This window comes from Pipistrellus kuhlii, unplaced genomic scaffold, assembly GCF_014108245.1.
Source record: "Pipistrellus kuhlii isolate mPipKuh1 unplaced genomic scaffold, mPipKuh1.p scaffold_m20_p_5, whole genome shotgun sequence".
NCBI lineage: Eukaryota > Metazoa > Chordata > Mammalia > Chiroptera > Vespertilionidae > Pipistrellus > Pipistrellus kuhlii.
The window spans coordinates 63,759,539-63,772,124 of NW_023425551.1; the positions used below are offsets into that span (position 1 = coordinate 63,759,539).

The 12,586-nt window shown below is 35.2% G+C and overlaps 1 protein-coding gene across 2 annotated transcripts in view; it reads left to right on the forward strand.

Moving 5' to 3' along the window:
* Positions 1-12,586, forward strand: part of COL21A1 (collagen type XXI alpha 1 chain) — a 167,375-nt gene that overhangs the window by 75,104 nt on the left and 79,685 nt on the right. The window contains exons 6-10 of one of the 2 annotated variants that reach the window (XM_036414888.2): positions 1,032-1,205; positions 2,209-2,286; positions 3,971-3,979; positions 4,453-4,536; positions 11,473-11,535. In XM_036414888.2, the coding sequence (XP_036270781.1) occupies positions 1,032-1,205; positions 2,209-2,286; positions 3,971-3,979; positions 4,453-4,536; positions 11,473-11,535 (408 nt within the window). Of the gene's footprint in view, positions 1-1,031; positions 1,206-2,208; positions 2,287-3,970; positions 3,980-4,452; positions 4,537-11,472; positions 11,536-12,586 lie in introns of those variants that run through there. The other variant, XM_036414889.2, reaches the window with a different exon arrangement.

The window sequence follows — 12,586 nt, forward strand, 5'->3', positions numbered from 1 at the left end:
GAATTTCTATCATGTTTAGGAGACATATTTAATAGAACTTTGCATCTATTTGTTATTGACACTGAAAGGAAAATGGAGGTAAAGAAACTTGTTTTGGTTTAGCAATTCAAGATATCGATACTATGATATAAGGGCAATAGGGATAAAAAGAAGGTTTGGGTGGTAGTTCAAGTTTGTTTTGTTAACATACTCTGTCAGGATGATTGTGGGACATCCTGGCAAATTATTCTAGCAGTATTGGAATTATAGGTACCATATGTTGATGTAAGTATGGGAATTAGTTCATGGAAGTAATAATTGACCTGTAAGAATGGATGAGATAGTCAAAGGAAAGAAAGAGTGAAAGATGTCAAGGATAGACCTGTGGGGAATGTCTCATTAAAAGACAGGTTGTGTGCCGAAACCGGTTTGGCTTAGTGGATAGAGCGGGCCTGTGGACTGAAAGGTCCCTGGTTTGATTCCAGACAAGAGCATGTTCCTTGGTTGCGGGCACATCCCCAGTGGAGGGTGTGCAAGAGGCAGCTGATTGATGATTCTCTCTCATTGATGTTTTTAACTCTTTATCCCTCTCTCTTCCTCTTTGTAAAAAATCAATAAAATATATATTTTTTAAAAAGGCAGGTTGCGGAAGAGGGGTCCTCAAAGAGTATAAGAATGAGCGATTGGAGAAGAAATGATGATAATCAAGTGGTTTGAATCATGGAAGTTGAGTGAGAATATCAAAGAGGAGTAAAAAAGATGAGGAGTGAGAGAATCATTTGAATTCAGAGATTAGGACCTCATTTGTGACTTTGAGTGAGTTGTTTGACACAACTACTTGGGAATATGGAATAGAAACTCTGGGGATTAATAAAATAATTGATGAGTGGCATTTGAGACCCTGCTTGGGTTAGGAAGAATTTGTATATATCGATAGTATAGCTAATTTTGTGTGGTGTGGATTTATGGTTGACAGCAAAGGAATGAGCATGAAGAAAATAAAAGATTGTTAGGAATTTTACTTATGAATCTTCTGTATTTTCTTCCTATAGACATTGTTTGATGAAGGCTGGCATCAAATCCGTCTCTTAGTAACGGAACAGGATGTAACTCTGTATATCGATGATCAACAAATTGAAAACAAACCCTTACATCCAGTTTTAGGGATCTTCATCAGTGGCCAAACCCAAATTGGAAAATACTCTGGGAAAGAAGAAACTGTTCAGGTGGATAAATAATTACTTGCTTTTTGCTTTATATAAAATGGAGCTTTGCTGTCCTTCCTGATAGTATTTATCACATTTAACTTAATTGTGAATTTCTTTAAGATACTTAAAAATGTGGTCAGTTCAATAGTGAAATTGTGTGTTTTTGTGTAAGTATGAAAAAGCAAAATTAGACTTATTTTATTTTATAAGAATACTTAGAAAAATATTCCCCTGGGTTCAGGGTAGAATTCTTATTATCATGAAACATTAATTTCATGTACACTATCCCAGGAGAGGCATAGATTAAATAATGAATTTGGAAAAGGCAATGTGATTAGAGTTGTAAGTAGCGTTATAAACATTTCTTTACCCCTGTGAGGATAAAATTAAATTAATGCATGTCAGGGTTTTTCACGAACAAAATTAACTTTTTCGATATCTCTTTAACATGGACTATCTATGTGTAGGTTGAGAAGTGTGCATGTAAAAGTCATTTCCTGTAAATCCTCTATTTGAAAAGTCAGGCTTTCCCACTCTTTTTATTAAGGGAAAGCTGTACATTTAAATGTGTGATTGCACACGTGGTCTCTATATAATAATGTTACATGTCCATTTATAGTAAGTATTTACATAGTAACAGGTGATGGGCCTACTCATCACACAATATTCCATGCCAGAAACTAAATCTCTGAGACTAAAGATGGTTTTGGAGCCACCCTTTTGAACTGTCCTAGAAAGTTCTCCCTAGACTAGGTTTTAATCAGGGGTACTAAAAAGCTCCACTAGGTTCCTGGAGGAAATCAGAGATTTATTTTTGGTGCTAGAGAAGTTTGCATCACATCTTTAATACTATGTGCTAGGTATTCAACTTTTATTATTTTCAATTTTTTTTTCAGTTGAATGCTGTGATTTAAACTTTCCATGATTGCTAACTATATTGGCTGTTTCTGTGTATCTGAGTTGTTCTTATAAAACAATTAGCTTGGCCTCAACTTTTACTTGATTGGGTTTATGTTCCTAGTTTGATGTCCAAAAGTTGCGAATCTACTGTGACCCAGAACAGAACAACCGGGAGACAGCATGCGAGATTCCCGGATTTGTAAGTAGGATGGATTATTTTTTCCAAGTGCTGCTTTAGTACTTTCAAAGACATAAATAAAAAGCAGATAATATGTGAGTTTTAATTTAATATATAGAGTTAATTTTTTTCAATTGTCAAATAAAGTTATATTGATGAAAACATATTTTGAAGCTCATAACTGAAATAAAATTTTAATGTTTCACTGTGTAAGTATGAATGAAAGACCACAAGAAACTGTTTTTTCCACATCATGTCTAGTTGTGACTATCCTAATATTCATGAGAAGCAGGAGTAGACTTGCTCTAGAAAATTATAGGATATTTTGTCTGAATATCTTGTGTGAAATACATTTCTGTTCTTAATTAAATTTATAATTAGCATATTAAGCATTATAGTTCTGGAGCAGGGAATGATTCATTTTCCTGATCACCAGCATGTTTTCTCAAACAATAGTATAGCTCTCAAAACAAGTAGTTTTATTTTTATTGTTGTTACCTACCTAAGATTTTCTTTTATTTGACTATTTTTATTGATGTGTTAAGAAAGAAAAGATTATAAGCTAAAATGTTACGAAGTCTGATTACATATACAAACGCATATAATCAATCTATTTTCCTTTAGGCAAAATATGGTGTGCAGTATTGCTGCTATTGCAAATAATGTATAATGTAGTAAAACTTTGTGACAATGTGGATTCCCAGTGATATTTGAGCCCTATTTGAGCTTTTTTAGTTTATATAGTCATGCTGTCATAATCTCCTTCTTTTCTATTAAACTGAATAACTTATGAATCCACGTGTTCCAAAGTCTTGGGGACATTAAGCAAGATAATTAATGGCTCTACAATAAACTCAAAGATGGAACCTTTTATAAATGATTCATTATGGGCATTCTAGATATGTAATTGCTTAAACAATATACCTTTTAGATACTTATAATTTAGAATATACATCTTTACTAAACATATTGTTGTTGCATTTTGACAGTCCATTGTACATACTTTATTTATTGATTTATGCATCATTGTAATAACCATTACCATTTCCCTTCCATATAATAAATGGCAGATTTTGAATTCTCACATTCAGTTTTTTTTTGTGTGTGTGTGTGTGTGTGCATTTTTGTCTCCTTCCTTCCTCTTAGCTGTGATTTGATGTAGCTTGTTTGCTTTTTGTACCTTTATTCCCACCTTCTCATTTTCTGATATAATGTTGTATTATTTGGAAAGATTATTAACCAGTCTCAAATTGTGACTTATTCGGTAAGAAATATGCTTTTTAGGGAGCAGCTCCCCTGGAGTGCATGAAATTTAATTCATGCTCTTTAGGACTGGTTAGATATGTTTTGGCTTTTTTCTCTCGTTCTTAAAGGATTTCCAGTAAGTTCAAGAAAGCATATAAATTCCACATTGATGTATTTTTGTTTCTGCGTGGTCATTATATTAAGCAGCTTTGGCATTTTAATGTTCTCCTACTCTTTATTGTTGTTAATTTTCTTTGTTTATCCTACTATAAATGTAATAATTGCATGTAAAAATAAGTAATTTTTTAGGATAGTTGCAAATAAATATTTTAGCTCTTGCTGGTTTTGGTGCTTCAGTCTTCTTTAACCTGGACCATGAAATATTTTAAAATTAGGAAGATAATTTAGAACTTAATTAAAAACATATTTTCAAACACATTTGTTACTGTTTTTCTTTCAGAATGGTGAGGTAAGCCTGGATACTATTGTTTTTCCTTAAGGTAATATTTGCATTGTGGGACTGTTTAGCTTCCTTCCATCAACTGTAAGTATTTTAGATACATTACACCTACTTTTTAAATGTAGTTTGAGTGTATTTAGTATTCATACCTTTTTATGATTGGGAATTTCTTATTAGGTTAGGCCTGTGGTCCCCAAACTGCGACTCACAAGCCACATGCGGCTCTTTGGCCCCTTGAGAGTGGCTCTTCCACAAAATACCACGGCCTGCGCAAGTCTATTTTGAAGAAGTGGTATTAGAAGAAGTTTAAGTTTAAAAAATTTGGCTCTCAGAAGACATTTCAATCGTTGTACTGTTCATATTTGGCTCTGTTGACTGAGTTTGCCGACCACTGGGTTAGGCTAAATAAAACATATACATACATAAGTACATATACATATATATGCATCTTCCCATGTTTATTTCACTTTTTGTCTTCGTAGTGTCTCAATGGTCCCAGTGATGTAGGTTCAACCTCAGCTCCCTGTGTTTGTCCTCCGGGAAAACCAGGACTACAAGGCCCCAAAGTGAGTAATACCAAAAATGCTATTTTATTTATTAAAATACTCAAATAAGAGCTTCCACATTTGGAGCTTCCACAAAATTCCAAATCACCGATGACCCTGTTGTGAAATTTTCACTAATGATTTAGAACAGTTTAAAACCCGAGTGTTTGTGACCTTTTAAAAAGCGTATTCTGGTCCATATTTGTCTTTAAACCTAAAACTGAAACCACTAGCCCGCAGTAGAGTGAGGGAGCAATTTTAGTTAGTTTGCTTGTTTATCTGTTTGCTCCCTCTCTGTCCCCCTCCCCCAACACTGCTGCTAGATCCCAGAAAGGTTCTTACAACTTGGTAAAAAAATTAAGAAAGGGACCTTAAGATACGCTTGAAATTCTTAAGTGTCTAAGATCTTAATTTATCAAAATGATTTTCAGACAGAAAAATGGAGAAAAATTTAAAATTGATTTTAACGTTGTGTTGGATGTCTAATTCTAAAAATGGAGGCATGTATTTATTTCACCTAATCATGTAGTAATTACATTGGGGAAGTATGTTTGCAGTCGTGATGTACATACTATTTTATAACCAGTTTATTTTTTACATTGCAAAATACTTTGATATGTTCCTATGTAATTAAATATGAATGACTAAGTTTTTAAGTTAATACTACTACAGCATCAGAGACATAGCCTAAGATACTGAGAATGGTCTGTTCACTATAATGTTTTTAATATTATTTTAAAAAATCACCTAATAAAAATAATGTCTAACTTGAAAGCAAGTATGACTCACTAGGGAGAAAATGTTTTGTGTAGTGATCATCTATTATTTGAGATGATTATAAATTTTTTAAATTAAATATGAATTATTTATATTTAGATGGAATTTTCTCTTTTTGAAAATATATTTTTATTGATGTTAGAGAGGAAGAGAGAGAGAGCTAGAAACATCTATGATGAGAAGGAGTCATTGATTGGCTACCTCCTGCATGCCACTTACTGGGGATCGAGCTTGCAACCCAGGCATGTGCCCTAAACTGGAGTCAACAGATCCTTCCTCTGATGGCCAATGCTCTATCCAAATGACTAGAGCTAGATGGAATTTTCTTAGTATTTTAATCACCATGATTAAAAAAAAATCTTAGCTTCTGGATTGCTGATCTAAGTTAATTTAATTCTTCTGATCTTTTATACATATTTCTCCCATTCATTTTCAAATAATAGTTCATGAGATACTTCAAGCCTAACTGTTAAAAACCATAAAGAAATGAAATTTAAGAAATAAAAGTTTACATTCAATATTTCATGTAAAGTGAATCTATTTGGTTTGGAATTTGACTTCAGTATATTATAATTAATTTACTGTACTATTGTAAACTATTTTTAGATTGCTTTTCAGAAAGTTAACCAAGGAATTCTTTAGTTCAATTAACTCCGTTATTTAGGATGCCTTGACATTAATGAGAAATACCTATAAATGTTCCAAGGAGACTATACCTATCGATATAAGATAGCTTGCTGTGACCTACCAACAAACTTCTTTTTAAAACATATTTACAATACGGAAATGTTATATAGAAATATGATTTGATCTGGAGGAGATACCATGTGGAAACCAGAGTTCCATGTTTCCTATTCTGTAAAAGCCCAGAGTGCTTTCCTCACTCTTAATGATTCTGGTCCCCCCAGGGTCTCTAAAGGGCTGTCTACTTTTGAGAAGGAATCAAATGCTTTTGATGTTTTCTGATTCTTCATTAGTGGTTCATTAGAGATCTTGTAGTGTCACTGTTTGTTATTCACCTATGTTTCTATAGAAGAGTTTTAGAGCACCTTTGTCTTATCTGATATCCAGTATTTCTAGGTTTCACGTGTTCCTCATTTTCGTTCTCTTTTCTTAGTCATAATGTAACCCCATTGCCACCTATTATTATACTTCAAGTGAAATTGCAGTTTTCCACCAATCTTCAAGTTGGCGTGCCTTCTTGATCTGCTTCCCATTTTCTTCAGAAAGTCTGGCTGGAAGAGAGGAACACACACACACACTTCTCTTTCCTTTTAAGGCTCTTTCCCCTGGAAGTGGTTCCTTAGCCACATCAGGGACCTGTATGTGAAAAACAGAATCCCTAGCAACACTCTGAGTTTCATGCACTTCCTGTAGAGAATTTGTGTCTTGGAAAATTGATAGGGTTTTATTTAGATCAACAAAACTGGAATTAATTGAGATGAAATAATTTTACTATAGATCAAATTGAGACTTTTTGGCTGCCTTTGTTTGATGCTCCCTGGAAAGCTTTGCAGATGTCTATTAACCAAAGTTAGCTGTGAAAAATAAATCTAGTCTTTTTATTAACCAGAAATACAGTTCTAGAAGGTGAGAGTTGAACTATGTGAGTAAAACAGAAGAGAAAGTGTCAATAAAACAGAAGAGAAAGGGTAGGTGGGTAAGTGCTTATTCTAAGATAATGTCATCTGTTATAAATTCTTGAGCTTTCCAAAAAACATGACAATCCTGTTAAAAAAAAACAGGTCAAATAAACTATGATAGCACACACTTAGACTTATCATGGCATTATAACTCTTCAATAAGCAAAGAAAAAATATATCTGTTATTGTACTATGAATGCCTTGAACATAGCTTGTTCACTTTGTATCCTTAGTGTCAAACCTAGGAAATGAGTAAATTAATAAATTAATCTGTTGGAGTAATTTTTATATGTAAGTCGTTCACAATGAAGGCAAATACAAACTAAATTCTCCTTTGGAATTCTATCTAACCCAGTGTTTAATAGTGATATTTTTTAATGTAATGAATTAGGAAATTATTGAAATAATAAGATTTACCCCTCCTCCTTACTACCTTATCTGGAACGCCCTTGTTCTGTATGAAAAGTCCAGCAATCTCCAGTTGACAAACAACTCCCTTTTGAAAGACCTTACCATGCAGTTGGCAGCCCCTTCCATCACTTTCAGTAGACATAGGGACATTTGTGGGGACACACTTTACATTTGATCTAACCTTAAATGTTAGATGTTTCGTTCAGAAGTGAAAAGAAAGCTTTTTTTCTTTTCCTTTTTCAGAAAGGAACAATTTCTTAATAAGTTCTTTGCTCTGAAATGCCACTCTCTCTCCAGCTGTATTCCTGCTGCTGCCCTTTGTTTCACCCTCATAATCCTACATCAAAGTGATTCACTTGGACTTTTAAAGTATCCTGTCTGAATACAAAAAGCCTTTGGAAAATTTCAGGGGTCACTAGGCATCTACATTTTTATGTTAATTTCCCTAGACTCAGTAGATTCTTTTCACCTAACAAAGTGGGTGTTTGAGTTTTGAGGGAGGGAAGAGGCTGCTTTGGAGAGTGGAACAGGTCTCAGGTCTGATACTCCTGTGGACACCAAGATTAGAATGAAGGCACAAAGATTTTGAGAAAACGGATTGTTAACATGGGATTTGGTTCTGCATGAAGAGTTCCAAAGACATTTGTTTTAGATGAGTAACTTAAAATATTAGCTTGCTTTTGCAAGCACAGCGATTTTTCATTTTAATTATTCATAATTATACTGCTTGAGAAGCCACGTTCAGAGATGGTTTAACTCAATCCATGACATTTCCACTCCCGTCGACAACTCAAAAATCCTGTGGCACAAATTCAATTCAATATAAGTAAGTTTTGCTTTTCAGCTGGATACATATTTTTAAAAATTCAAAATATGCAAGTGTTTCAACTAAATTAGGAGAAAGTGATTGAGAATTTATCACAATTGTACGATAAGTTACAATATATGTCTAATTTAATGCATTTGGAAATCTTTTTCCATGTTCAATTTGCTAGCAGTCCCCATGTCTGGTTCTGATTAGTTTTTGAATTTTAATGTAGTCAGGCAGAGTAGTTTGTAGACACAGGGACTCTGGAGCAGAATTGAATGATTTCAAATTCCATCTTCACTACTGCTCCGTGGCCTTCAGCCAGCTACCTAACCTCCTCAGGCCTCAGTTTTCCTACATGTAAAATGGGAATAATATTACTTGCTTTGTGGTGTTATTATGGGAAGTCATTTAATGTATGTAAATCTTTAAAAGCAGTCCCTAGCATACAGTGAACAACTAATAAAGTTTGGGTGTCAACTTTTATTACAGTAATATAATGGAATTTTTATTCTAATTGGCCTTCTCTCCAAAATTTGTTAGGGTTTTACTTTATTCTTTCAATTTTATGGAAACAACATCAAACCTACCTGAGTTTCTGCTAATAAATCAGTAGGGTAGTGGTCAAAATAACCATTAAACTCTATCAGTAATAATAAAACCTGCAAAAGAGATTACTTTCCGTTTGTAGAGCCGTTGACCAGTGTTATGGTCCTTACGAAGGCACATTGGATTTATCTTGTGGGTGATTTTTTCCCCTTGGAAACTTGGTTTTGATTCATTTAAAAGGTTACTGTTAAGTGTGTTTTGTGCCTCTGTGTAGCATAGAAACAAATTCTGTTTCTTCTTGTGCCAAAGTTTTATTTCAGGCTCATCATAGGAGAGGTTAAACCTTCTCAGAGTCTTCCCATGTCCTAGATTTTGTGCATAATTAATATTCTGCACATAAAGAGGTCATTCACAGGAGATTTTATTTGAAATAAATCAATCAGCAAATAGTTATTGAATCTCTACTTGATACACAGCATTGAAAAAAAGTAGAAAATGTGGACCCTGTTTCAAGGAATATAAATCCAATTGATAAGTGAAGAAGACTAATCAAGTAAAAAATGAGAAAACTCCAGTTATAAATAAGTGATCAGTGACACAGGAACTGCTATATCATTTCAGTGGGAAAAGATATCAGGAGAAAATGGAGTTACAAGGAAGGTGCAGTGATAGAACATTTTGGCATAATGACTCTTACATAGAAAGGGAAGAAAATCATCTTCCCGGGAGAAAAGAACGATGGAATTTATCGAAAGGCAGTGAGTCCAACATGAACATGGATAGAGAAGGATGGCAGGGAAGCTAGAGATTAATGGGGATCCCCTGAAAATAAGGAAAGAAACATTCTAGCACGCTTAGAGAGCCAGAATGTTGCTCTTTAGTGCCCAGCTAACACTAGAATCCTTGGATCCAAATTATAAATTATGCCTTCTTAGCAAGATACTAAACGTTTCAGCATTATTTTCCTCTCTAGATTTACAGCGATTCTCTCTTTTAAAAAATTACATTTTCCTTTTTTCAACCTTTCCTTATGCTGAGCCTCTTGGATGACTCCTAAGTGAAGAGCCCATCCCTTCTTCATTGGCCCCTTAATCGAGTTCACACAGTTCTTTCCATTTTTCTGTTTAGTTTCAGGAACAAATCTCCCTAGCCAGTAGCCTGAAGTAGTATTTCCAACCAGTAAAGCTGGCTCTGTGAAAGTACCCTTAGTTAATATATAATCACTGGGATTCTGTGTGATTTCTTGCTGAAAATAGTGCAGAATTATTGAGTTGAAAATCAGTTGTCTCTGTGTAGGAATTTATTGGTTCTGATGGCCAAGACTTAGTGGTTTTTTTGGCAAGATGTCCCAATGTGGACCTGAAGAACTCAATAATAGGTGAATATGATATTACTAGAGACCTGGTGCACTGGTGGTGTCCCTTGGCCTGGCCTATGATCAGGGCTGATGGGGCCTGGGCCTGGCAGGCCAGGGGGAGGGGCCATGGGAGGTTTGCCTGCTTCGAGAGGTTCGCAGTGGGAGCACACTGACCACCATGGGGCAACTCCTGTATTGAGCATCTGCTCCCTGGTGGTCAGTGCACATCATAGCAACAGGCTGACTGGTTGTTCAGACGTTTGGTTGTTCGGTCGCTTAGACTTTTTTATATATATAGATTTGTGAAGTATTTCTTAGAGTGGAATTATAAAACACCCTCACTTCAAAAAAAAAAATGTTCCTTTCCTTGTTTCCTTGTTTTGTTTTAAGGGTGGTGACCCTCTGAATCACATGTGTCAAACACAAGGCCCGCGGGCCAAATCCGTCCCGCCAGGCCTTGCAATGTGGCCCGCACCGCGCTGTCATCACTGCACTCCTCTGCGTTTCCATCACAATGACAGTTTATGACTGTTCAGTAAACCATTCGGCCCGCGATTTAGGCTGGATTTTAGATTTTGGCCCCTTCTCTGATTGAGTTCGACACCCCTACTCTGAATGGTCAGTACTGGCCCTTGCATAACAGAGTTCCATAGAATGTGCCTGGGCTCGTTGCCATGTTGTACAGAATAATGTTCTTTGAAGATCTCTGGTTTGTGAGAGCAAAGGTCATTTCTTCATTTCTTAGGTATTACGTGTGCTAAAAGACTAAGGGGTTGTTTGGCTTGGGCCTCACTCACTCTCATAAAAATATTCAAGTTTTAGAATTTTAGCATGTTCAATGACATTTTAAATATAGGCAAAGAGACACATTGACTGGATTGAAAAAAATGACTGTTGTGCAGCTTTACATGTGAATCCCATATGTAAGGTCACATAGCTTTGTACTGTTTTTTCTTAATAAATAATTATGAGTTGACTTATTGTATCATAGGTCAGTAATATCTGTAGTACAACATGTAGAACAGAATTAAGTCTGTAGACAGTGAGTGAAATATTACTCTCATTGAAACTGTATTTGCTATGATAATCATTTTTTTTTTTAGAATTCTAAAAATGTGCCCTGTTATAAATATTAATATTTTACATCAGGGAAACATACTTTACTTGTTATACCTGGTAGTTGCACACAAATAAGTTTTACATACTAAAAAAAACCTTTATTTGTTAAGCTAGGCAATTAGAATATGGTGTTTTTTTTTTCTAATCCCCATTTTAGGAATTCTGTTTATTTGTTTTTAACATACAGATAACTGCCTTTAATGGAATTGACTCTGAACCTTGATAGACTCTGACTGCACCAATATAGTTGGTTGTTTTGTATTGAGAAAGTTTTTTGTTTTTTTCCTCTCTAGGGTGACCCTGGACAGCCTGGGAACCCTGGCTACCCTGGACAGCCTGGTCAAGATGGTAAGCCTGTGAGTACTGAAAGCTTAGTCATCTCCAGTCCTGGGATTATAGTGTCAAAGATAAAATTTCACTCGGCAAAGTTAAATAGGTAAGGGAGACTGTATTTAAGACTGTATTGGAATAAGGGAGAGAGATCGAACTCCGATTAGCTGAAACAAAAAGAGGGTGGATTTTTGAGTACTGGAGTAAGCTAGTGGAAAAATACTGGAGGACTCTGAAGGGAGAGGTTGATCAGTGGGACAGAGCAACTTGAGTTATCCTGAGCTTGGTAGACATTTTCCTTGGTAAGTAAGCCACCTGCCATCTGTATTTGCTAAGTGGCACCCATGGAAGTTAGGGTACTGGCTTCCCACAGAGACTGATAGATGCAGACACTTATCTTTTTTAAAGACTACATTGCAAAGGGATGGTCCCTGAGAAAGATCTTCCTTGCTAGTTGTAAAGTTAGTGAGAAGGTTTAAAAATATTTACAACTCAAAGGGGCAGATAAAGAATTTACAATTATAAATTTTCTAAAGTAAATTTCAGGAAAGGGAGGTCCAGGTCTAGGGTCAAGAAGAAGCCAGTATAAAGTTTAGTCAAGCTGAGGGGAGCATCCAGACTGGCGTGGTCAATAATATTAGCATTCTAGTAATTCTTTAGGTATTATACTTCAAAATTGCATACATGTCTGCGACATTTAAAGACTTGTTCAGTGAATTCTTAGTATCAATATTTAGTTATTTTCAGAAATCCTCTTATATTTTCCCTTCACATCTATGGAAATTCCCAAGGGTTGACCTATATAGAGATAATTTGTGTCAAGCTCAGACTTGTCAAAAAGACATGTTTATTTGGGAATAGTAGAGGAATTGTAATTCAGGACACACAAACTGTACCAAACTATAGGTGAGTCTCCTGAGGGTTTGATATCTGTGAAGAAGGAATGTAAAGAGGGGAGAGTTCAGTTAAAATCATGAACAAATGGAGATTAGTGTTGAAAATTCCTCACGCAGGCAAAAACCAGTCTTCATACAAGCAAAGCTCTATTCAGCCAGTTTTTGTTCATGCCTCTGGGAA